The 24,781-nt window shown below is 40.1% G+C and overlaps 2 protein-coding genes across 4 annotated transcripts in view; one reads left to right on the top strand and one right to left on the bottom strand.

Annotated features, from left to right (window-relative positions):
* The first annotated feature begins 44 nt into the window (after positions 1-44).
* LOC113174026 (WASP homolog associated with actin, golgi membranes and microtubules) lies at positions 45-10,660 on the top strand. The gene is made up of 11 exons (XM_026377661.1): positions 45-707; positions 2,072-2,245; positions 2,913-3,063; positions 3,292-3,461; positions 4,715-4,910; positions 5,965-6,149; positions 6,735-6,821; positions 6,945-7,040; positions 7,964-8,363; positions 8,870-9,012; positions 9,393-10,660. The coding sequence occupies exons 1-11, from the start codon at positions 132-134 to the stop codon at positions 9,546-9,548; spliced, it is 2,334 nt and encodes a 777-aa protein (XP_026233446.1). The 5' UTR covers positions 45-131; the 3' UTR covers positions 9,549-10,660.
* Positions 10,661-12,920: 2,260 nt separating this feature from the next.
* The window catches only part of homer2 (homer scaffold protein 2), a 28,229-nt gene continuing 16,368 nt past the window's right edge, over positions 12,921-24,781 (bottom strand). For 2 of the 3 annotated variants that reach the window (XM_026378359.1, XM_026378357.1), the window contains exons 3-9: positions 21,816-21,947; positions 21,443-21,535; positions 20,247-20,389; positions 18,570-18,726; positions 17,811-17,921; positions 16,442-16,522; positions 12,921-14,816 (exon numbers count right to left, since the gene is read on the bottom strand). In XM_026378359.1, the coding sequence (XP_026234144.1) occupies positions 14,628-14,816; positions 16,442-16,522; positions 17,811-17,921; positions 18,570-18,726; positions 20,247-20,389; positions 21,443-21,535; positions 21,816-21,947 (906 nt within the window). In that variant the 3' untranslated portion in view covers positions 12,921-14,627. The remainder of the gene's footprint in view (positions 14,817-16,441; positions 16,523-17,810; positions 17,922-18,569; positions 18,727-20,246; positions 20,390-21,442; positions 21,536-21,815; positions 21,948-24,781) is intronic. The other variant, XM_026378358.1, reaches the window with a different exon arrangement.

The following is a 24,781-nucleotide window of genomic DNA, read 5'->3' as shown; positions in this document are numbered from 1 at the left end:
TTTGACATTCGGGTTTTAAATACTCCGAGTTGTGTTATGCGCGTGAAGGCAGCCTACGTCACGCAAATGGCGGACGTTGTAAATAGAGCCAACAGCTTCTCGGAGGCCAAAGTGAAACATCGCTTTTTAGGATGAATAACGTAGAGTGTGAGCGTTTGGACAGTCTGGAGGGCTGGGTGGCCGTTAAAAGTAACATATTTGAAGAAACGGAGACGTTTAAGCTGGGTTTTATCGTACAGTGGAATGTCATCGAGTGTAAGTTTGCCGTCACCTGCCACAACCGGACGTTACAGCGGCAGAAACGCAAAGCTGAAGTTGGCGTCGGCGACTCCCAGATGAGCTGGGCCGGCCTCTTCTCTGTAAACGACCTGAAACTTATTCATCAGCAGCTTACATGCGTGGCAGACATCCTGGTCGCCTGCTTCCCAGATTTGTCCGAGTTTGAGGAAGGTAACATTTGGGACCTGCTCTTCCTGAACCGGAGGTCCGGAGCAGAAGACGACGACGACAGGGACTTTGACACTCCGTGTAGGAAACTCGAGAAATACTTCAGCTCGGCCATTGATGTCTGCGGACGGAAGATCGTCCTCGATACATTATTCACCCAGGATGTGCGGGATGTTGAGGAGTACTTTGAAAATCTGCAGGAGTTCAAAAGGAAGAGCATGCAGGAGGAGATGTCGAGGGCCAAGGGTCACCTGCGACAGGTGAGCGGGGTTAAGAGCCACACAGGTGCGAGCATCAGTGTTTTTGCTGCAGGGTGAAATATAGTAGTTTGTACTCTATTGCAGTTTTAGTTAGTAGTACTGTCAGTATGTGTGTATTAAAACATGCAGCAAAAAAAAAAAACAATCCTCCAGAAGTTTTATGTTATTGCTGCATGTTTCTGGATACTGTACTTGTGTCTTACTGGTGTTTATCTATATTATGGTTTATTTCCACTCCACAAATATTGTACATATGACTCCGCCACAGCTAATGTTTACCTTGCAGATTCAGATTATTAACACAAAATATAATCAACAATAACTTATTATTCATTATTCAGGGCTGTTTTATACAACCTTATTAACAAACCAACACAGAAACAATCTGTGCTACTCATAAATGAATAGACATTTGATTTTGATCAGTATTGTTTGCTGTATCACTGCCTTATTCTGCACCTCGCGCCTTTGCAGCACAGTCAAAAGCCACAGAAGAAGTCTTAGAAGTTGTCTTTGATGCGTACACAAGTAGACATGGACACGCCAGAGAGAGATATTCTCAGAAAGAATATTTCAGAAGAAAAGGGATTACTAATTTAGTGGGAACTTGGGGAAACCTCTTTAAATTTGACATCTTTTAAAGTTTTCACTGCAGCCCTGACTGCTGTAGCACCACACAGTGGTGTTACAAATGTGGGAACAGGCCTGACATGATGACACAGCAAATCTTTGCTAAAAATGTACCCACAACATGTTGCACCACCACCAGCACAGTTTTTTCATGCCTTTAAACTGATTTGATCACAAAACTGTAACATGACCCACTTTATGTTACACCAGTAAACAACAACACAAAAGATGCCTTAAAGTATAACGCCACACTTTATAACATCTTCACATTTAAAGGCCAGAAAATCAAGACACTGGAAAAAAAAAAAGGAGTTGGTGAACTAGTTTATTTCTGTGCTAACAGTCCTGCAGTAAGTGACATCTGCAGATTTGTGTGTCTTTGACTTAGACAAAAGGTTGCTTTTTTTAAAATAACCATGTGTCATGCCACATTCTCCTCGCTTGAAACGACAACAACTTAACACATCCTCACACGTACCTGACAGAGCCTCATTCTGTCACAACATGACACAAATTACATGATATGGTTTGTTAATACTATAATTTAGGAGACCAATTAGGTTAACTTCACTGCAGTCAACTGTCAGCTTACATCGCTTCATATGTTAGTGTGCTCAGAATTTATCATTGTGAAAATGTCAGTTTTATCCAGAGATATGAAAATATCTTACTTATACTTTAAACTCCTGCCTCATAAACCCAGGTAATGGTGTTTATTCCTCTTATATTTACAGCTGCTGCAGAGTCACGGCAGCGCTGACCGGATGGTTGTGTTGCTTAGCATCTACGAGGAAGAGGACGAGGCGTACCAGGACCTGGTCACTGTGGCCACGACCTTCTTCCAGTATCTGCTCCAGCCGTTCAGGGACATGAGAGAGCTGGCCTGCCTCTACAAGATGGAGATCCTGGTAAATACACCTATATTTTTAACATGGAGTAAACAATCATGCACTTTACTTGTTGTTTTTCCTAGTATAAATGTTGATTGATGTTAAATGAAAATGAAAAGGGAGCTTTGTTGATCGTTAATTGATTTAAAGCAGCTGCATACAGATTCTTTCAGATGTGATGCAACTATATATTATTATATTATAAGTATGAGTACACATTGTATCTATGCTATGTATGTTCTTGTAATTATTTTAACACTTACAGCATTCACAACATTACTGCAACTGCAAAACGTCAAACTTATGTCCTTCTTTGTTATTGAAAATACAATATTTGTATATTCTACTTTTCATTCAGTGAACACTGCAGGTTCCATTTCACTCTTAGCTGTTTAATTTGTAGCTGCTGAGGCTCATACACCACTAATGGAAGGACTGGCCTGTCTCTCTTTAACTCTCCACCTCGATCTTGACACATGACTGTACACACATTGTCCTGGAGTTAGTGAAAGTGTTTGATATGTTTATGTCAAACTACATGTGACGTTGATGGTCTGTCCTCATTAAACTAACATGGACAGAAAGCTGAGTTTAGATGTATATGTGTCAAGCGTCTGTAAGAAGCTGACATTAAATCAATTAGAGTAAAGTTGTCCACTGCCTTGTTTACCATGGTTCTCTGCAGAAGTCTTTGGAGTTTGAGGACTTGGGTCCTAAGAGAATTGCAGCACTGGAAAAAGAGGCAGAGGAGTGGAGAACGAAAGCAGAAGACGCAGTTGCTTCAATACAGGACATCACTGTTACCTACTTTGCACAGACTTCAAAGGCTCTGGCTGGTAAATGGTGCTGTTTATTTCCCATAAAAATAATCCTAAACAAAATACTAATTACTTACTTAAATATTTTCATCTAATACTGTATTCCGAGACACCCAAAATAAATCACACAATTTCAATCCAAGAGGTTTTACAGAAACCCATTACAACTCTTGACAACTTAACTGTTGAAATGCTGCTTGTGATTTTGTGTGGACATACATAACAGACTCCTGTGTAAATGCGCAGGTATGTTAAAGCAGATGGAGGAGGACAAGTGTCGCTATGGAGCTGCGGCCTGGGCGTCTGCAGCTCCCAGACTGGAGAAACTGCGCTTCCTACTGGCCAAAGAAACGCTGCAGCATATGAGAGCTACAGAGATGTGCCTCAATCGCAGGAAAGATAGCATCAGAGAAAAGGTATGTGTCATAAAAAAATGTTATGGTGAGTCTATTATTAATCAGGTTATCCCATAATGGGTTTTTGACCTCTGACACGGTTGTAAGGCTTCAGTTGTCATTCATGTATTTGTGCCTTTGTAGTGGTTGTAGGTCTGTAGAAATGTGACACAGTGTCTACATGCTCTAGTTTATCTTTCACTTGGTATTCCAGTCTGATGTGAGTCTGATCGTCGGTTGCTGTGTCCCTTTGATCTATTTATAAAGCCTCTCTAAAAACACTGAGAATCCCCTAATACACCACCAAAACCTGCATGCACGAATGAGTGAGTGTGTCCGTGTGTATATACATTCTCGAAACGTACCAGCTGTGTACATGTCTGTGTCTATGGGGGGGTTGTATGTCAGGATCAGAGTAAATTGGGAAAACTGCAGTGCATTATTTGCAGCTGCTGTGTGTTGCACTGTTGATTGGGGCTTTTCTGAAGAGAACAGAGAGCACCTTTGCCTTCAAGCGACTGCATTATTTATCAGGTTAAGCTCTTTAAAAAGTCAGGTTTCAAGATGGTAGCATTATCTACCGTTGTGAAACCAACATGAGCATTTACAGGGACAATTGGTGTGTGTGTGTGTGTGTGTGTGTGTGTGTGTGTGTGTGTGTGTGTGTGAGTATTTATAATGAGATCAGTAAGATACACCTACACAAAATCTTGTGGTGGTGTCAATATACAGTAGATGTGTGGCTCTGTTCAGTGTGCCTGCAGTGTGTGTGTGTGTGTGTGTGCACGTTTGTAATTCTCTGTTTGTTCTCACATCAATTCATCTCTTGTGCCTTTTGTGTTAAGGACGTACTTTTGATATGTCTGTGAATGTGTCGGCTCATTAACTACACATCAGACGTACTTAACGTTACTGCACTACCTCACGGAGAGCTGTAATCAAAATGAACTTGCAGAAAGTAAAACTGGCTAGATGTACGTTATCCATCACACTGTTTTTTTTTTTCTTTATTTTTTGGTAACTCCTTGATATCAAAGATACTGTCAAAAATCAAAGCAAGCTGCAGGAAAATAATAAGAAAGATGCAGAAAAAAAACCTGTTATGGAGGATGCCACGTTTCACTTTTCACTAATTTGGTTTCAGTTTGACAGCCTGAGTGTGGTGAAGAGGTCTTTTGTTTTTGTTTTTTTTACATTGTCTTTGCTAAAACTGCTTCACACAGATTTACCTAACAGGCTGACTCACTTGACATTTTTCTCTTGTGGTGATGCAGCTGGGCAGCCTGCCTGGAAGAGTCCAGAACCAGAGAGTGGAGTGTGAGGACAGCCTGCAGCAGGACACAGTGGACCAGCTGGAGCTGCAGTTCTACGAAACCCAACTAGAACTTTACGACACCAAGTTTGAGATCCTGAAGAACGAGGAGCAGCTGCTGGTGGCTCAGATAGACACGCTGCGACGGCAGATTAAAGGTACACTTTGAGTAGCACAGTACTGAACAGTGGATGTCCAGAGGCTACATCTGGTTCACGGAGAGCGACTAAATTAATGTAGATAATAAACACTCAAGCAGAATTCAAGCAGAATTCTGTATTTAATAATATTTGTTTTTGCAAAATGACAATAACCAGAAGATTGAAGTGCAAAATAGTGAGGCTCAAGGGTAACTCATTGTGAAACTGTAATTGGAATCTCAGGGTCTCGCACAAATTGCTGTCTTTGCCTGAACACTGTATTTGAATTGATGCAGTTCTCCAGTGAATAAAGGAACAAATAGAAACATTTGAACAAGGAAAGGTTTGCGGGATAAAAGCCCTGCAATAAATACTAGTTTCCTACCTGCTTGTTGTTTTTAAAGCACCTACATACATTTTACCTCATGTGAAACGTTTTCTCATGTTCCATGTTTAAATTTGGTGATCTGGTCCTGTTATATTCAGTGAAATAGTCCGTTTCAGTCCATATGTCATCTGGCCATTGTGTTTTACAGGACTGTATTACATTGAGGGATGTGTATATTATTTCATCTGCCTCATTCAAGCAGAAGCCAAACACACCTTACAGTTTATGCTACACTGTCGTAGCAGTAGAGTTCTGATACAGTCTCAGTGATAGTGTATCTTTATTGCCTGGTTCTTGTATTGAATTAGATAGCGATTGTACAGGGGGTTCTGTTTTTCTGGTCATTCAGTGTATTGTGCATGGGCTTTACTTTGGGGAAATGTTTTGTTCATGTAAATATTTCCTTAATTGCTCCTCTTGGGACGTGAGATGTTTGCTTCCAAGTTGTGTTTTTACAAGCTGAGTGTCTACCTGCCTGTGTCTGTGGTGACTTTGGTTGTGTGTATCTCGACTGGTTTCAGGTTTAATTTCATGCCATTACTGTTTGACATGTTCGTTTGAGATGTTTATTTAAGCATAATGTCTGAAATGGCATGAGATGAAAGGCTCTTTCAGTTATAAAAGTTGAGAGACTGCCTGGTAAATAGGTAAACAGGTGGTGGAGTGACTGCATTTGTGTTTCAGAACTGAAGGAGGAGGTGGTATACTATGACGTGTGTGAGGATCCAGAGGAGCTTCAGAGCATGGTCCACACAGGCATTCAACAAGCAGAGTCACCAGCTGTCACCCAGCTCAGAAGACGCCTGCAGACTCTGGAGACCAAGAGAGGCAACATTTGTGCCCGGCGAGCTTACATCCGCAACAAAAAGGTGTGAGCGACTGCTGTAGAGATTCAGATGACAGTCTCTGTCCTATTTAAATGATCTTTAGTGACACTGTGGTCCTCTTTGAGGCCAAACATCTTGTCAGTTAGTAGTAGATTGGAAATAGTGGTAATATTTAAAAGACAATATTTTCCTCCCTTTCTATCCCATTCATGCCCCCAATTGCTGAGTTTTAAATGAGTGTGTTTTATTTTTAGCTGACAGAGTAATTAAAGTACAACCGGTGCAGTTGGCATTTTCTCTCACTGCTGGCTGTATGCTCATTTGTCTGATTAAAACATTTTATTGCCTAGAACAAAGTGGGACAAATCTCCTGCTTAGAGACTCCCACAATTCACCTCAGTAATCCACAGGGAATAAGAGACACATGCATCAATATTAACGCTTCAAAAAGAAAAGGTGTGAAATGTAAAATATACTCCACAAATTAACAAAGCAGTTAACAGTTATTTCCCGTCTGTGACACTGAACTTTAAGTATTAGTTTTATTATCAACTCTTCATTCATTTCTGGGTGTGGTGTGTATATGTTTTCAGTGTACATGTGTCCATCTCTGTGTCTGTGTTTTAGGATCAGTGCATGGATGCCCAGGAGCAGAAGCAGCTGGCGGCAAAGCAGAGCTCTGAAATCTTTAACCAGCATCATCAGGTCCACCTGGTACGTCACCACAGCAACGAGACAACCCACAGAGACGCTCTTACACCATCAGAAGCCGCAAATGAAACAGGATCCAATTGTTTCTGTGTAATAGCACTCACTGTCTCCCTCTGTTGTCTGCAGAAACGAGAGAAAAAGAAAGAGGAGGAGCAGAGGAGGAAACAGTGGGTGGACCAGGAGCGAGAGAAGACTCTGAGCAGATTACGATCCTTCAGAGAGGTCAGACTCTGTCATTGTCTCTGCACCGCCTCTTGCTGCAGCTTCTCTTTTATTAATAAAACCTCAGAGGCTTCTGCTCCATAGCCCTTAATTCAGTGTTAATTCAGTCTGTATTCAGCCCTGTTCACTGCACTCTCTGCATGCTCCATCCATGAGGGCATGCTATGCTGACCTGGTTCACTGTGTTGAACGGAATCATATTTTTCCCTAGAAACTCGGCTATTGCCACAGAAACTTTCTGCTGGCATTCTGATTCACATTTGTGTCGAGTGATGTTTTACATCACAGCTTTTCCAGAGAGGAAAGTAAAAGATAAGCAAATCAATTTTGGACTTTTGTGAACAGTGGTTTGCTAGAGATTCACTCAAATTAGAATTTTATTTCTCTAGTCAAAGCTAATAGTATACCTTTTTTTTTTTTTTTTTAGTAAGAATCCATCAAATTTAAATATCAGAGACTTGTGACAAAGATGTCCTAGTGCCAGAATATTTTACAGTTGAATAATAAATGTATTGTTCTTAACAGACTCCACACTTCCATCTGCTCTGCTCTAATTTGCTTCTCTGCCAATTCATGTGTTGCAGGGTTGCAAACAGTGGAGTCTGCTGAAAATGCTATGTGATATTGACACTGTCTCTAAATCGTATGTATGATACACTGTTTGCTTGGATGGAGACAATATATAATATATAGTGGCAGTGGCTGCTTTCAGTCCTCTCTCCTCTGCAGGGTGAGCACTTAATAACATTTTCTTTGAGCACTTTAAGGGTGTATCTCACACTTTCCTAAAATGTGTGATGTTTTCACAAATGGGACCTGGACCCAGTGGACCTGGACATCATCTTGTGTCTCTTGCAGAACAGTAGACAAAACTGTGTCCATATTTCTATAACCACCCTCTTCTACTGCACCATCTTTTTCAGAAGCGACAGGGCCAGTACATCCTGAAGACTCCTCAGTCCAGGATGGGTCATTCAGAAGGTCCATGTTCCGACCAGCCGCTGTCCATCATCAGTCTCACCCCCACTCCCTCCTGTGAGGGACCCTCCTCTGTTCGTCCTGCACCCAGGCGCAATAAAACACCCAAGAAACAGCAGCCCAAAGACATCCCCATCCAAATCTACGCTGCACCGCCACCTCCATCTTCCAACATCCCTACTGCACCTCCTCCTCCGCCACCTCCTCCTCCACCACCTCCCCCACCCCTGCCCCCTGCCATACGTCCTCCACCTGTCCAAGCTTCCTCTGAGGACACACCAATGGCTCTGAGTGAAAAAGAGGACCCTCCTTTTCCTGCCAAGAAAATGCTCAAACAAAATATAGGTGAGAGTGGAGGACACATGGTGCAATCCTGCTTTCAGTTCCTTTAATAAATGGTGGATTGGAGAAAAACATTTGAAGTCCAGTTATTGGAGAAAATACAGTACAGATGAAGAAGGATGGGTGAATTTGTCTGACTGCAGGGAAGGTTGTGTTTGTTCCACAGAAAGTGTGTGTGTGTGTGTGTGTGTGTGTGTGTGTACGTGCACGTGCGTACATAATGTTCTGTCCTAAATTCCCAACGTCCCCCATGAGGCCAGAAATGTACCTCATTTGTGGTCCTGCTGATGCACACTCGCAGCTCCAGGGAGACAGAAAAGTCCAACACGACTTCATTTTTCTGAGCTTTAGTCACAAAGAAGTTGTTCTAAAAGAAACAGTTTTGGAGATTGTGCGGAAATTTTTGGAAGTTTCAGTAGTAGAGAAATTAAAACCAACAGCTGTTGAACTACAGACGGTGCATTCTTCTTTTTTTGTTGTAAAAGTGTTTTTCTTTATTTTTACTGTAGGAACAATGGATGAAGTCTTGGCCTCACTGCAACGAGGACAGATTCAGCTTCGAAAGGTCCTTGATCCCAGGATGGCGCCCCCTGCTGAGGACCCAAGGAGCAGTCTGATGTCTGCTATCCGACAGGGAGTCACCCTAAAGAAGGTGAGATATTCCACGAGAGCAAAATATGCAGAAAGCGCGAACAGATAAATTAGCCAGGCCAACACAAGGGCCGTAGAAAATCATTATATCTACAAGATGTTTTTGTCTTAGAGCCTTTACACCATAAAATGAAAAGCTATTCTTCCTGTTTTAATACTTAATAGAGCCACATTAGCTTTAATTACAGTTTAGTTTCTAGTGTGAAATATGAGAAAATGTAGGGATTTTGACTGGATTGGATGATTTTCCACAGGTGTTACACTTTTAGACATGAGAAGTCAAAATGCTTGCTGTGAAAAAGCACATTACCTGCTAACAGCAGGAGGTAATGTGGAACCTGAGTAACAACTAATATTAAATGGATTCTCCTTGTGCTGCAGGTGGTTCCTACACGTGCAGAAGCCCCGAGCAGTCGAGACAACGAGCTGGAGCGCAGCATCAAAGCTGCCATGATGAGGATGAAGAAGGTTGCGGGCGATTCTGACGAGGAGGACAGAGGGGACGATGGGACACAGAGTGCAGACTGGGACAGCTGAGACACACACATGTGCACACACATACCGATGAAGCTGTTCTCCTGTTATCTCTGCTCTGTTTTCTTCACGGCTCTGAGCTACAGCTTACGTTGCTGCCAAATCTTCACCAGAAAGCTTATTGTAGGACGTGGATGGGATTACGCCTCTTCTGACTTAAACGTTGTAGTTTGTTGAAGTTGTCACACAGTAATTATATTTGTCTTTTCAAAGTAGCCCTGAGATGTTGGAATAAATCCAGAAGTGATCAAATCCAACTAACCAGCAAGTAGCAGAATCCGGATTTATTTTGCTCTGAAGCAGGTGGTTTGTAGAAATCTCAAACTGAGCAAATGAGGCGTTGTGCTTCAGCACTCATTCAGAAGAACAGCCGGGCACAGGTACTGTGGTATACTGTGCAAATGATTGAATTTCTCCCAGCTCTGTTCCTGAAGGCCTTCTGTGAGACCGTCTCACAGCAGGGGAATCCTGTGCTGCAGGTACAGAAAACTACACTACACGACTTCATCATCCCAAATATTATTTCTAAAAACAGAGGAGGAGTTACTTCCTGAGGTGAAACAGTGTTCATCAGTTACGGTCTACATGTTTAAAATCTGTGTCATTGTTTATATTACAGGCTGTTTGATGGATTGTCCAGTCGCTGGTTCTCTGTGTCAGAAATGTGTGAATGTGGCTTAAGACAGGGTACAAGTTAATCTGTATGTGATCTGTTATGTCTTCCTCTCTGATATCATTACACATGAAGTGACAAATAAAGAATGCTAATTAATTTAACCAGTAAAAAAAACTTGCAGATAACTTACTATTGATATTTAGGCAAATTACAAATTTCTGACTTATGACCTTTAAACCTGTGACTCAGAGCACTTAACTTACCTGAAAGGACTATAGGCTATAATCTATTGTGCACAAAAATACAATAGTGAATGACAAACAGCATTTAATTGTTTGCAGATGAAATGAATTGTGCATTTTGTTGTAAAACATGATTGTGCAAAAAATATTATCCTTATTTCAGCGTGTTGCGGCCGAGCTGTGGGCCGACGGTGGCTGAGGCTGAAACGCACTTGTACTCATGAGTTTTTAAAAATAAATCACAGAATGTAAAATCATGAATTGTTGGCGGTTTCCTTTTAAATTCAAGTGTTGTTGGTCTGAGATCTTTGACACTTGTAGGTTGCTCATGCTGTTGCCCAGGCCCTAATGAAACCTCTGTTCATTAAATGACTCACAAGAGGTGTCTTATCAACCTGGACCCTGGTGAGTGCGCTTTGGAGGCTTTGTTGCCCACATGATGATGAGTCATATTGTAATATCCATCCTGGCAGTCATCACTCTTTCACATATCTCCCCTGCAGTGACAGCTCAGACATCCCCAGCCAGTTGTGATGGGGTTTATATAGCTGTATGTACTTAGAGAGCAGCTGTAGCGGACATAGCCGGACCACTCTGCATTTGACTGGTGTGTAATTTATCGCTAACATCCAGGTGATTCCGGCGGGGGACAGGTCATGCTCCTTGGGGAGGACACACGTTGGGTCTTTAGACGAACCCGTCAATCAAGCGTTAACATTAAATTCCGCAGCCTGTTACTATGGCAACAGGGAGTCTCGGTGGTAGTGGCCTGCAGTGCCATCTCTCTCTCAGACACATGTACGGAGCAGTCTCTTAATGATGTTTCACCAACTCGCCCACTCATCACTAGTCACACAATGAGCCTTGCTCAGAGAATTAGAGACTGTGATGAACAGCATACTGTATCGTACCAAGCGTGATTAATAATTGATGTAACACAACAAATACAGATTATTTGTACTATTGATTGTTTCACTTATTATTCATTTAATATGTTTAAGCTTTTGTAAAAAGTTATATATTATTTTTCCCAAACAATATACACAACCTGTGCACTTCCCAATGGAAGTTAAATTGAACCCAAATAAAAGTTTTATTTAAGGCAGCTGCTAAAGTCAGCAAGCTAACATGATAATTTCAGCTTTCATAATTAAGCATGTTACCTACATTTGCTAATTAATACAGAACACCTCAGCTGATGGCGGTGTCTTTATTCTGGTGTTGGACCAAACTAAGATTATATATGGTGCTAGATAAAAATTAAAAGGATTCTCAGGGTACGGCGAGTATCCAAAACTTGAATAATAACATTTTGTTTCCTCTGAACAACAGACTAAACATAGTTGCTGATGCTGATCAGAATTTCATGGAGCCCACTTTGCTTTTTTGTTCAAAACCCAAAGATATTCAGTTTTCTATTATTAGACATTTTCACATTTCCAAAACTGAAAATGATTAATTTATCATTGAAAACTTAATCCGTCGATTATTCAATTGTTTCAGTTTGAAGCGGCTGAAGATGCTGGAACCAGTAAATGTTTTTAGAATTAACTAATAAAAACTTAGACAATCAGTTAAATGTGTTTCAACACCAAACACGCTGTGGCTCCAGATTGTCAGCTATGAAACCGTGCTGCTTTAATGTTATCATTGTAATTGAAACATCTTTGGATTCTGCATTATTGGTCAAATGAAAGAAGCAATTTTTAAATATCCCATGATACTCCAGGGAATTCTCAGGAAATCTCATCCCAAGGGATAATTACATGAGGATTCCAGCAATAAATTGATGCTTATAACGAACACTAATTGATTTCCACCCAAATGTACCTTTGCCAACAAGCTAAAAAAGAAAATGACAGACTCTCAGTGAGCCCATCTTCCAGGACTCTCTCGTGTAATTAACAAATTGATGGGGAGTAGCACTGGTCTGTACTTCTCACAGTCAATCATTCACAATGTTATTTACAAAAAAGGAGTGAGTGGGATTAAGTTGCCAAGGCAACATGTCCTCTGATCCACAGATCTGCAGTTATTTCCTCAGTGCTGTGAGGACGTTGGGAGTTTAAGGGTTTTTCCATCCTTCAGAAAAAAGCCTGTATTTGCTTTATTTGTTCCGATCTCACCGAAATTGATATGTGTCCCTGCCTCCGATTAAATCCCACCTCATTTGCTTTGGTTGTGCGTGTCTATGTTAGGATTACTCATATTTAGTGCCATGTAAATCAACATCAGAGAAAAAGACGTGCGGTGGCGGAACTTCTGCACTCGAGCCTCGATGGGATGCAGCTCTGATGCTGTAGATTCCACCTCCTCCTCCTCTGAGCTTCTCATCCAAGAAAAAAAGATGCCTCAAGATTTTTGCTTTTAGGCAGAATATTAACAGTAACTTGGTTTTATATACAGAAATCACAACCCTGATTTGCAGCTAAGTGGGGATTAGGGGAAACCTCCCATCTATCTCTTTCCAAAATGTGGTCCACCTCTTGAAGTGGGGAAAAAAAGACACACTCAGCATTGTAAGTAAACTAAATTTTAACAATTGTCAGTTCTATTGTACAATATGGAACAGGAGTCACAAAAGTGCACAAGAGGCATTGGTTCAAAAGGAAGGATCATAGGTTGTGATATCCAGGTTCAGGTGATTTATGAGAACAGAGAACAATAAGCAAAAAAGTCCCTTCATACATATCTCAATCTTATGACAAGATCCAAACGGTAATGAAAAATGCAGTCTTACATCGTATTACCCAGTAGATTTACCACTCCAACTTGTGCCTTTGATTTCAAACATTTCAAGATAACAGGTACCATCGTGCAAACAAATCCCGCATTAGAAAACGTCTGAATCCTGACAGTTTGGTATATTTTATATATTACTGTACATCTGCCATTAGACCATTAGGGTTAAGGTATTTTTGATTTAGTTGGTATGTTCTAGAAACACTAGTCGCAGCGAGGCACCAAAAATAAATATGTAAAACAAAAACCAAGAATCTGACAAGGTTTTAGTGAAAAGGCCCAAGCCACCTAAACGTTTTCAGTGAAGTACACTTTCACATTATTTACCCACTGAGCAGCACCAAGTCCCCTCACCCAAAATAACCACCACCATAACAAAAACGAGTATGTAGGAAGCACATCAACAGCTTTGGAGACATACAAAGTGATAACAGTACTATTGCAAACACAAAGTCCTTTGAACACTACACTACACTCAGGGCAAAATGGGGTTCCTATTATTATTTTTGGATGCTTCTAAAGGAAAGCTCCTGAAACAAGAGAGTTTCCCTTCTTTATACAAATATAATCAAAATGACCGTTTACTGAAAACACCCACCAAAGAGTTGGTGAATTCCTGCTGCAGTCCCTTCTCAGAGTAGTTTTTGTGCAAACACACATTTTGTCTTTTGAGTTTCTCACATTAGCATCCATTAAAAACCATTTCACATCCTCGGGGTGGGCTTGCCTATCTGCGTTTTCTTTTTCCTTAATCTCAGTTTATTAGTGAGGATTGTTTAACAAATATCAACAAGTTATTATTATGGTGATGGTCATCACTTTGCCAGTTCTCCTTGCCAGGTAGATTTAGGCTCACCTGGAGGCACTTTGTGTCATGGCCGGTATAGATGTGCATATAATCTAATGCGTAACTGTCTTCTAACACACCTGAGATAGACGATAGGCAACAGCGAGGACAGTCTGTAAGGTTTCATCTAATTCTCTGAGGGGGCCACAGGGATTAACACCAATTATTACTTGAGTGATGCTGAACAGCATTGTGTTTGTGTGTTGTTCATTTTAGCCCTTTTAAGTCCCCTCTTCTACTCTAAGCGCAGGCTGCCTGTGAGCAGCAGCTTTCAGAAAAAAAGACAGATGGACAGAATCTAAAAACCCACCACCAGCTTTTGTTAAAACCATGCCCCCCACAGAAATGGATAAGTAAGCTCGAAGTGTGACTCTTGATTTAGGTTTAGAGTGCCAGCACACAAAATAAAGCCATTTGGTGCAGCACGCTGGTCTTCCTTCCTTTTAGTCTGCAAGTTGTTCTCTCTCCCTCTCCACAAACATCTTTCTCACGTGGTCGTGTTTATTAGAAGCTGATAGTTTCTGAGTGGACATCACCTTGGGGGAGTAGGTGCCACATAGTTTCTGCTTTGAAGACAAACTGTAGTGAATCTTTCGTACCTGACCTCTGACCCTTTCAGCTCAGTGCCACTTCTCTCAGTTATCAACACCTAGCTTGGAAAGCCCCTGCCTGAACTCATGTAGCTCGTCTATCTTCCCATCCAGAATATCCATGAACTTCTTAAGCTCTCCCTTCATGTTGCCCTGCTTTTGTCGACTGTCATTTATTTCCACCTGAAGACCCTCTATCCTCCCCTCCAGTTCCTTGTTCTTCGTCTCTGCGGCCTGTGGACACATGAAAGGGAAATGGTTATTAAAAAAAAGGTCAAATGTGTTAAGACTAATGTCAGAACATCTGATGTAGAAGAAAAGCAATTTTTAGCAGCCATGTCAAACCAATGAAAGCTTCTTTCACTTTCATCTACTTGGAAAAAGGATAAAAGCAGGTTAATTGGCTTTTTAGCAAATTAGACAATAATACCTTGCTCTTACAGTAGTTCTGAAGAACATGTGCCAAATTTTAGCGGGATAAAATTCTTAGTTTACATTATCATGATAACTGAAAAAGTCTTTACGTTTAGAAACACACATACATTTTTGCATGGTAGGGTAAAGCACGTCTTCCAGACTAGCAGGCAACATAAGTGACACATTAATACCAAAATACCATTGAAAAGGACCGGTTTAAAATAGGATGGCTAAATGGGTGTTGCACCTGCATAACTGTATCCTCCAGCTGACTCCTGAAACCTGATCACCACACAGGGTGTCGTCTTTAAATAGAGGGGAGCAGCGACCACAAACACAGAAGTGGAGTAGGCAGACTTATAAAAAAAAAACCAACACATTTTTACAACATTTACAAATGAATGTCACAGGAGAATCTTTAATCTGGCAGCAGGAAAGTCATTCAGCGTTTTTTTAAATCTCTATCCAAACAATACTGTCTCAGTTTTTGTTTTGGGTCTCATGCATGGACAGAGCTATTTGAGAAATCCCACGGTCTATGCTTCTCCTCAGTTTGGTTAGCCAGTTAGATAAACTCGTGCTTCAGCCAGTTCTTTTGTCACTGTCATTCATCCAACTGGTTGGTGCAGAAACAAACCAGGCAGTCGAGCTTTGTGCAGCACAAGAACTTCAGACATGCCACTGTTGGTTTTAGTCTCCCTCCCCGGCCTGAATGGCAGCACTGGCATGACAACTTGGATGACTAAATCCTTCTCTGAGTGAGAACAGCCCGAGATGAGCGTCACTATCAGTGCTGCTCAAGTCAGACTGGGGCCTAACAGGGCGTACGGCATGCCTGGCACTTCTGGTTTTACAGAAAGTCTAATATTACTCAATGAATGATCAGCCTTGAAAAACAGGTGCGAGGTGATGGGTGTGAATCTTTACTGTTCCAGATTGTCACACCCAGCCTAACCTCATAGTCAAAATCCACATACCTACAGAAAAGTCCTGAGAATTGTTCATTAAAGTTTGAAGCATAGCTCCTAAACAAGCTCTATCAGAAAAAGAGATCACATCTGCACCTCTATGAAATAATAAGCAATGACAGAGATGTAGAGAAAAAACGTTTTCAAAGAAGCACTAATCCACTCAGAGTTGTACAGGGGATGGACCTTTATTAATAGATACTTACCACAAATGTGCGTTAGCGAGAAACGTGATAGGAATGTTGTGTCACCAGCCCTCAGGCACAATGATGAATAGGAACTCTTATTCTCTACCTCCTGAAAGCCCTGCTTACGCCTGTGAGCCTGTGTGCTGCCTCGCTGTGACAGCCATCGTGGCCTCATGTGTGCTGTAAACTCAAGGTCTATACAGCTGAGCTCTCTGCCAGGCTTTTATACTCTGCTGTAAATCACACCTAAGCGAAATGTGGGGTTTTCTGTGTGCTTTGAACGTACCTGCAGTTTTGTGGTGATGGTTTCACACTCTGCCATGAGCTGAGGGATTATCTCTGCCTGTTTTCTCAGGTTTTCCAGCTCCTGGGGAAAATAAATTCAGAAACCAGTGAACCAAAAAGCAATAAACCATATTGTTATTTTTTTCTATAATGTTTCTTAAGTAAACTATAGTTTATTGAAGTCAAACTGTACAAATCGTAATGTACCAGCTCAACATTTTAGGAAATACGTGAGAAGATTAATTAGGTTTGCCTAAAATATAATTAATTATTTAAATTATTATTTAAAACTAAAACAAAAATATTTAAATGCTTTAAAGGAACTCCCCTTAAATCATAATTCCTTAAATGGAAATCACCTAAATGCTATGAATGTGTTTCAAGCGTTTAATATTTTTCAGTAAATCTCATCCTCTGCTGCTCTCAGCCAAACCATGTACAGTTTTCACTGCATCCATTATTGCTTCAAGTGCTTCCACCCCAAATAATAATGGGCACAGTCTTCGTAGTCACCTGCAGCAGCTTTGTTCTATTAGTTAATGGCTGGCAAACACCGGGGTCAATGCTCAATAATGCATAAGCACGTTTTTAATTGGAGGAGCTGAACGTGTGCATTTCTAGAAGGGGGTGAGTCACTTGGCAGATGAGCCTCTGTGGACTGTCTGCTGTCTCAGTGCTCTACAAACAATGAGACTTCCTTCTCGGTCAATGTTCGGAGCCTCTGCCTGACGCACAGGGCTGTGGAAACACTAGCCTTAAAAGGAGGTGATTAATCTTTCAAAATGAGCTCCAAGTCTTTGAACTAATTTACTTTTATTGTGAGGATATACTGCTCTCAAAGGAAAGGTTATATGTTCTATGAATACTTAGGTGGTAAACCAGAATATCCCAGACATACTGTTTACCCCAGGGAATATAAATGGGTCTTTAGGCAGCATAGCATCATTTTAAAACAATATAATAAGCAGCATTAAAATGAAACAAATTCAATCAGATTGAATCAAATAATTGGATGAAGCTTTGATGGTGATGTCACCTTGGGCTTCAGGACAGACATGTTACTAGCAATTAAAATAAATGATGGACAGTGAAAATGATGACAAAGAATTTAGCTGCAACCACAATACACATTTTAATGTGAGTGTAAAGCTGGATTTGATTTCTCCAATATGGGCATGAAACTGAGAATTTAAACATCTAAAATGAGTTAAAATGAGCCAGGTATTCACTCCATGACACTGATGAAGAGTCCCTGTTATTACAGAACTCAGAGTGAGATGGACAGAAGTCAGTCCTAGTCATTTGTCTGGAGGCAGAACAGGTCTAAAGACTGTGTCCACACAGGGCTCAAGACGAATGTGAAGTCTCACCTGCTCTTTATCCTGTAGCTCCGTCTCCAGCTCCTTCACTCGTACAGACAGTTGGGAGTTTCTCTGCTTTTCCTGATTGGCTTCATTACACTGGGCTTCTAGTTCTGCGATCTAAATACAGAATAAAAAAGTATTTATGGTAAATAAGTGATCAACCTGACAACATCTTGTTAGATCATAAATCCCCTAATATCCATCATACATGTGTTAATGTGTACATGTGGAATTCTGGATATACTCTATATTACAGTGTGAGTATATATTTATATACACTAGTTTATTTTTAAAGTGGTTTTAAGTGATTTTGACACTAAGAATTAAAAGAAAAAACAAACTTGCAGTGTGTTAAAAAATAAATGCATCATTGCAACACCAGCCCAGCTGCAGTAACAGCCCACACTGATTATGAAACTAAAATGATTCTATTTATATTGGACTTAGAGACCAGAGTCTGGTGCAGGGAAGACAGAAGCTAATAAAACATACAGTACCCTGCTTTCTCAAAGGGGAGAAACGTGTTGTGAGATTTATCATTTCATTTATCATTTGTTGAAGGATTCAGTCGCAGAGCAGATGTGAAATAATAGATTAACCCTAAGTGGTGCCAAAAAGGGGATTTTGTGACAGTTTGAGAAGAAGTTTTTGTTTCCTTCACAGAAGAGGTGACAGTGTTTCTAACCTGTTACCTTTTCTGCCAGCAGGTTTGATGGGACTGTGTGCATTATTTAACTTTCCCATAGGGGTTCATGACTGTATTACCTTTTCCTTAAGCTTGTCACTCTCTTCCTTGCAGGCACTAAGTTGTTTCTTCCAGCTCTCTACATTGGCTGAAGACTCCTGCAGTGCATCCACCAGCCTGGCATTATTTTCTCTTAAAGTCTGCAGCTCGGTTTCCCACTTCTTGGCATTGGTGTTGCTGCCAGACAGGAGAGACAGAAAGAGTTTTTAATGGAAAGAACATTTAGACAGGTTAATGCTGAAATGCCTCAGGCTTGTGCCCACTGACGTGACACATAATGCTATAAAATTCTTCAGTCATAACTATTTAATTAGCTGTAATGTACATCACACTGTCAAGAGATATTTAGACCACATAAAAGAAATAAGTGAGAAGGCTGTCTGGTGAATAATAGCCCTACAGGTACCAACATACTATTTGTTCTCTTTTCATACTATGCAGTGTTTGTTTCTATCTTATCGATAAGGCTGCAGAGGTAGTAATGTATATTTAGTATATTTAGCATACATCAGTGCATCATGACTGGCTTGAACTGTCAAATGTGGACTGACTTGCATTCTGCAGCACTCAGCTGTTTTTCTGCTAAGTAAATTCCCAAAGCGTCATGAAGGCATGAAAAAGGGCCAACAATTACGGACTAATTATGATTTACAGAGTCATGTTATTATTCCAGTCGTTCATTTCAGGTAAAACCTTGATGACGTCTTCCCAAATGTGAAGTGAATATTTATTCATTAATCATGTTTTTGGAAATATCTACATTCTTCAATCATTGTGTCCTTTCCTGTAGACAAGTAGAGTGTATTTTATAGAGTGTACTAAAAAAATACTCTACAAAATCTAATTGTACTATCCAGGAACCTATTGATGAACATACATTTATACTATATCTTAATTCCTTTACAGAAAAAACACTGGGTCTGTAAAGTAAAGTGTTCTCCATAACATCAGTAACGCAGATGTTCATTTAATTATTTTCGTCTTGTGTGTGAGGTCTTAAGTATTCCCAGTCCAGATTTGCTAATTGGTCTCTGTTTTTTACCTCAGGACCTTTTATCCCATCAGTGTTTTTGCTGTTGCTACCCAGAATAAATCTAGTTGTTTAATTTACTCAATGTAGTTTTATTTGACTCTAATGTCATGTGTCATTTAATCCCATTTGAGACTATACCTGGTGTTTCATGGAATTACTGATTCATGCACTCAGCATCAGAATTATTAATCAAATTAACAAATGGTGGGGCACAGCAGCAAATAAATTTGATCAGTTGATTTGTGTGCCCTTTGAGTCATATGATATCATCCCAGCAGCAGTGAAAAAGAAGAAAGAAAGCCTTTGAGTTTAGTGTAGAGACAACTAAAACAAAAAAAGTGAAGGTGACCAGGAGCTGCAGTGTGTTTAAGAGTTAAAAGTATATGCCCCCTGACAAGAGCTGTGTTTGACTGGGGAGATTATGATGCACATTAAGGGTTGTCACAGTCAATATCAGAGCATTTGTATGACAGAAAAACAAAATTATGATGTTAGTCATGCAGATCATGACTAACCTCAAATGCTGCAATATAACTTGTGTATAGGACAGATACATTACGGGGCCATCTTTTTAAATCTAGACATCTTGAAATCTTACATCATCACCCACACATCACACTGAAGAGGTTCTTGTGTTGCATTCATTAAAAAAAGTCCAACTTACCTCTGTTCTACTTCACTTTTGAGGCGTTCATTCTCACTCTTCAGAATAGCAGCCTCTGGACTGACATGAGAGATTTTCTCATCATCTGTCCCGTTAATGCTGGACGCCTGATTGGTTGAGGGTGTCTCACGTCCAGACTCCTGCTAGGGGACAGAGGGAGACTTATGACTCTGGACAAGTTTTGAGTGAGGCTTACCTGCAGCTTTCTAAAGATTTGATGGATTCTGACTGTGTAAAAAGGCCTTGGACATATTTTGGTGAAGCTCTGTAAACACTGTAGACATGTCAGCTATGACAGCAGAGGTGTAAGATTAAAATTGTGGCCAGTATTTATCATGTCATGTGGCCCAGCAGCACTGTGCATCTCAGGGCAGAATCTGATTCCTGCCATCTGGAGTCAGTGCTGGCAGAGAGCAGACCTGGCAACCGAGTGGTGACTGATCAATGCTGTTTACTTACTGACAGAATAACTAATTTTTATATCATTTGTGTAGAACTCAGAAACGTTTACTGTTCTCACTGGCTTCCTCCTCTTTACTGTTTAATGAAGCCTATGAGGTAATAACTACTTCAGGATTTCACAATAAACAACAGAATTTCTGTTATGTCGACAATACAGATGAATTTATTATTAATGTAACATGGTCTAATGTATAATAAAGTATTATGTTATAATAATATCCAACACAGGATTCACAGAACCGTGCTCATATACTTCAAGTATCTAAACTATTTGAATACTGTTGTTACAGAAGCTTTTTCAAAACAGATCTGTATCCGGCGTTTTGAAAGGAAGGTGAATTAAACGAAAACACGTGCTCACAAGCTCATTTTTGCCACGGTGCTGGCACTTTACTGTAGGACCACAGAAACCACAGCAAAAGGACTGGACAACAAACGGTGTACAGAATTAGGATTTAAGGCAGCAGAGAGATCTAATTTTTTAAGTGCATCTTCCTTTGCACTTAAAAAAAAAAAAAAAAAAAAAAAATTCTACCCTTTCTTTCTAACATCTCTTGAAACAGTAACACTTTTTTGATAGCACTTTGCTTTGATGTTGTTTCTTCTTGACTTAGATTTTGTTTGCTTGCCTTGTTCCTCACTTGTAAGTCGCTTTGGATAAAAGCGTCTGCTAAATGACTAAATGTAAATGTAAATGTAAATGTAATGTAAATGTAAATGTAAATGTAATTTACCTGTGAGTGATTACTCAACGTCTCAGCCTTCTCTTGAGATTTGTCCCTTGCTAGCTTGGCTGCTTCTTTAACCTCTTGGAACTTCTCAGCAAACTGAAAATGAGAGCGATATGAAAGAGCTGTGATGATTAGTGCCAAAACAAGCTCAAATTTCATATGCAGAATGGCTCATCTGAAATCATTCTTAGAGATCATGAAAATAATTGGCTCAATAGTAATAGTGAGGATTTAAGACTGCTATACCCTTAAATCCATTTCTGATTGCTTTAATTCCCCATCTGCTCAGTTAATAACAAATTGTGTCACACAAATACACAAACCAACTGTCTCGAAGCTTTATGAAAGAACTGTGACTATGTATGTGATGGTGCACCTTGGTCAGTTGCTGCTCTGAAGCAAAGCCCAGTCCGAACACAGTGTTGGCCCTGCTGTCTGCCCACTGGCCAAACTTTTGTGATGTTTTGGTAAATGTCATGTTGGGTGTGATGGTACTGTTGATGATGACCTGTTAGGATAAAACAAGTTATTGTTAATTTCTGAGCAGTCTTGGAGATGAGGACAATGCAGATGTTTAGATATTCAGCATAGATTTCAGGTCTGTGTCTGCTATCTTTTGACAACTATGGGTCAAGACATTTTACAGAAGAAGCTCCAGCAGCTGCATTCACATAAAGAATGGTCCTATTGATTTTGCAAAGGACAATGCCCTATTGTAGCTCGATTCATACTAGAGCAAATCTGTAATACACTGCTCATATCTTTCACTAAGAACACACTGAGCATTGTGATTACAAGTGGCATTTTCTTATGATGACCCACTTAAAAAAAAATAAAAACAGATTTATATGCATGCTTGAGCTCTCTCTACAATACAAAATTAAATACTCTACAATGTCGTACATCACAAATGTTTATAGAAATAATGACTTGTTCAAAGAGTGCTCATCTTCTATCCTTCAAATAGAACGAAGCACAATTTTTCTACTCTAAAAGTAAAGATATTAAGTTAAAATTTTTAAATTTATGAAGCACAAGGCTGGATGATAAACACTGACACACTAACAGTATCTCAACAATTTTGTGAATTAAAAAAGAACACACCACACACACACACACACACACACACACACACACACACACACACACACACACACACACAAATCCCCCAAAATCACGCATAGCTGTGCAAACCACGTTTGGGCTTAATGGGTCCATTAACCTCTGAGCAGTCACAGTCTCCATATTTGCTGAAGAACATATTCAGCTGATCTAAAATTGTAACTAGAGCATGTGGCAGTGACAGTAGAAACCAGAAGATTCTTAAAACACTATTTCTGTCGGACCAGGTGGCACTGATTTGTGCATTTACGGCCTTGCTATAAAAACATCTAGTCCTATATGAACAGCTAGAAATACATGAACACACCAGCAGCTTTAACTACTGTGCATCTACACAGAACCAATCTCGCTACCATGATATAAAAGAACTTAAAAAGCAGCACAAGCAAATTACCAACAATTAAGAAAGAATAGGAGACAGTTTAATCACAGCGTAGCCCTTGTTTCATAGCAACATGGCTGTGAACACAGGATTCAAGAATACAAATTGCTGACAGACTTGTGTCCTTTTCTATGCTCCCACTGTCTCTCTCTCCATCTTTTTAGTCACTGAGGTGTTAGAAGACTTTACACTGCATCATACTGGACACAGAGAGCCAACAAGCAGAGACAAAGCTAACAGAATGTACACATTAGCATGCAATCAATACCCCTTTTGAGACATCCATGTCCCATTCAGTGCAATGCTACTGGCTCCCATAGGGAGACATCACTGTGAATGCAATAAATGAAAAAGACCCATATCAGCATTATTTACTGTAAAGTTTCTAGATGCAATCTCTGATTCAGGCTGCATTCCAGCATCAATGAATTATGGAGGGTTTTTTTTTTTTTTAACCAAGATAAATTTTAAAGCCATCATTCTTTGAGGTTTCATCAAAGCAAAGGTGACCTAATTTCCCCTTAAGAGGGACCTGGGCAAAGCCCAAACAACAATCAACCATCTCCTCAAGCAGCTAAATGAATATTTAACACGACTCATCACGCTGGCTCAAAGAAAAGTGTTAACATGAAATGAAACTTTAATTATCATTGTGGAGAAACTGGGGCGATGCTACGAGATAAAGCGAAAAGTGAAAAATATATTTCTTAAGTCAACAGATGGCAAATGAATGTTACCCATCCTCTAAACACTAGAACCTGTCAAGAACTATACTGTAAAAATGAAAGTACATTGATTTCATTTGAAAACACAGATCATGGTAGAGCCTTTTTAATGTATCAACAAAACACATTATAAACTTATTGACGTTTTTTCGCTTTGGCCTTTAATGAAGTGTGATGCGCATCTTTTCAAATATTTCCTCTGACTATGTTGCCATCATTTTATATTATTGTCATATTGTGTATATTATCTTTAATTTTATATAAAATAACTTTATAAATGAACTGTGACCACCCCTTGGAGTTTGAAGAGCAGTACAAAATGTTTCAAGGTACTTTGCTGGTAGATTGATTAAAACATCATGTGGATTTAGGCCGTCTTCACTTTCACTTCACATAATCCCAAACTGACTCAAAGAGGTTGAGATCAGGCCTCTGGTGGGGGACACACCATGTGCGGTGGAACTCCTTGTTCTTGTCAAATAAGAAAGCTCTTATTTGCTCTGGCTATATGTTTGGGGTCATTTTCATGCTGCAGTATAAATTTTGGACGGATCAGACTTTTCCCAGATGAACTTACTGATTCTCAGTTGATAAAACTGCCTGCAGACACATTCTTGTAGTCATCCACACTAATTTGCTACACTGCTGGCATAGCACATCTAGACGCACCTATCTGCTGTGACATCTGCTTCTGTCTGTGAGAGACAGATGCAGCACGACCACCTTGTGTCTCGTTGCTATGACCACTCGACACTAAAATTTTAAACTGTCACTTTTTTAGCAACCTCACCGGTGGCATTTCTCGGTTTTAATCCGTCTACACAGAACATTGTTTCTGGTAATGAGTTTTGTTCAACCTACAATTTACATTGTTTCTTATTAGCACCCATTTGACATAATTGTCTAATTATGCACTGGGACGCCCACACTCTGAAACTCTGAAATGTTTTGCTCTGGAAAACTTTATCATCACTCTCTCATCATAACAGCTCACTATACAATAAAGTACCCAATCTAGCTTGAGTTCAGTCCTTCACCCAGATTGTCTTCATCTTTGTGTGTTCTAGGACTGTGTGGTGGCAAGTATGAGTGTGCGACTGAGCAAATGAGTGA

This window comes from Anabas testudineus, chromosome 3, assembly GCF_900324465.2.
Source record: "Anabas testudineus chromosome 3, fAnaTes1.2, whole genome shotgun sequence".
Classification (NCBI taxonomy): Eukaryota; Metazoa; Chordata; class Actinopteri; order Anabantiformes; family Anabantidae; genus Anabas; species Anabas testudineus.
Note: the sequence above shows the minus strand (reverse complement) of the source record. Positions and strands in the feature narration are given on the sequence as shown.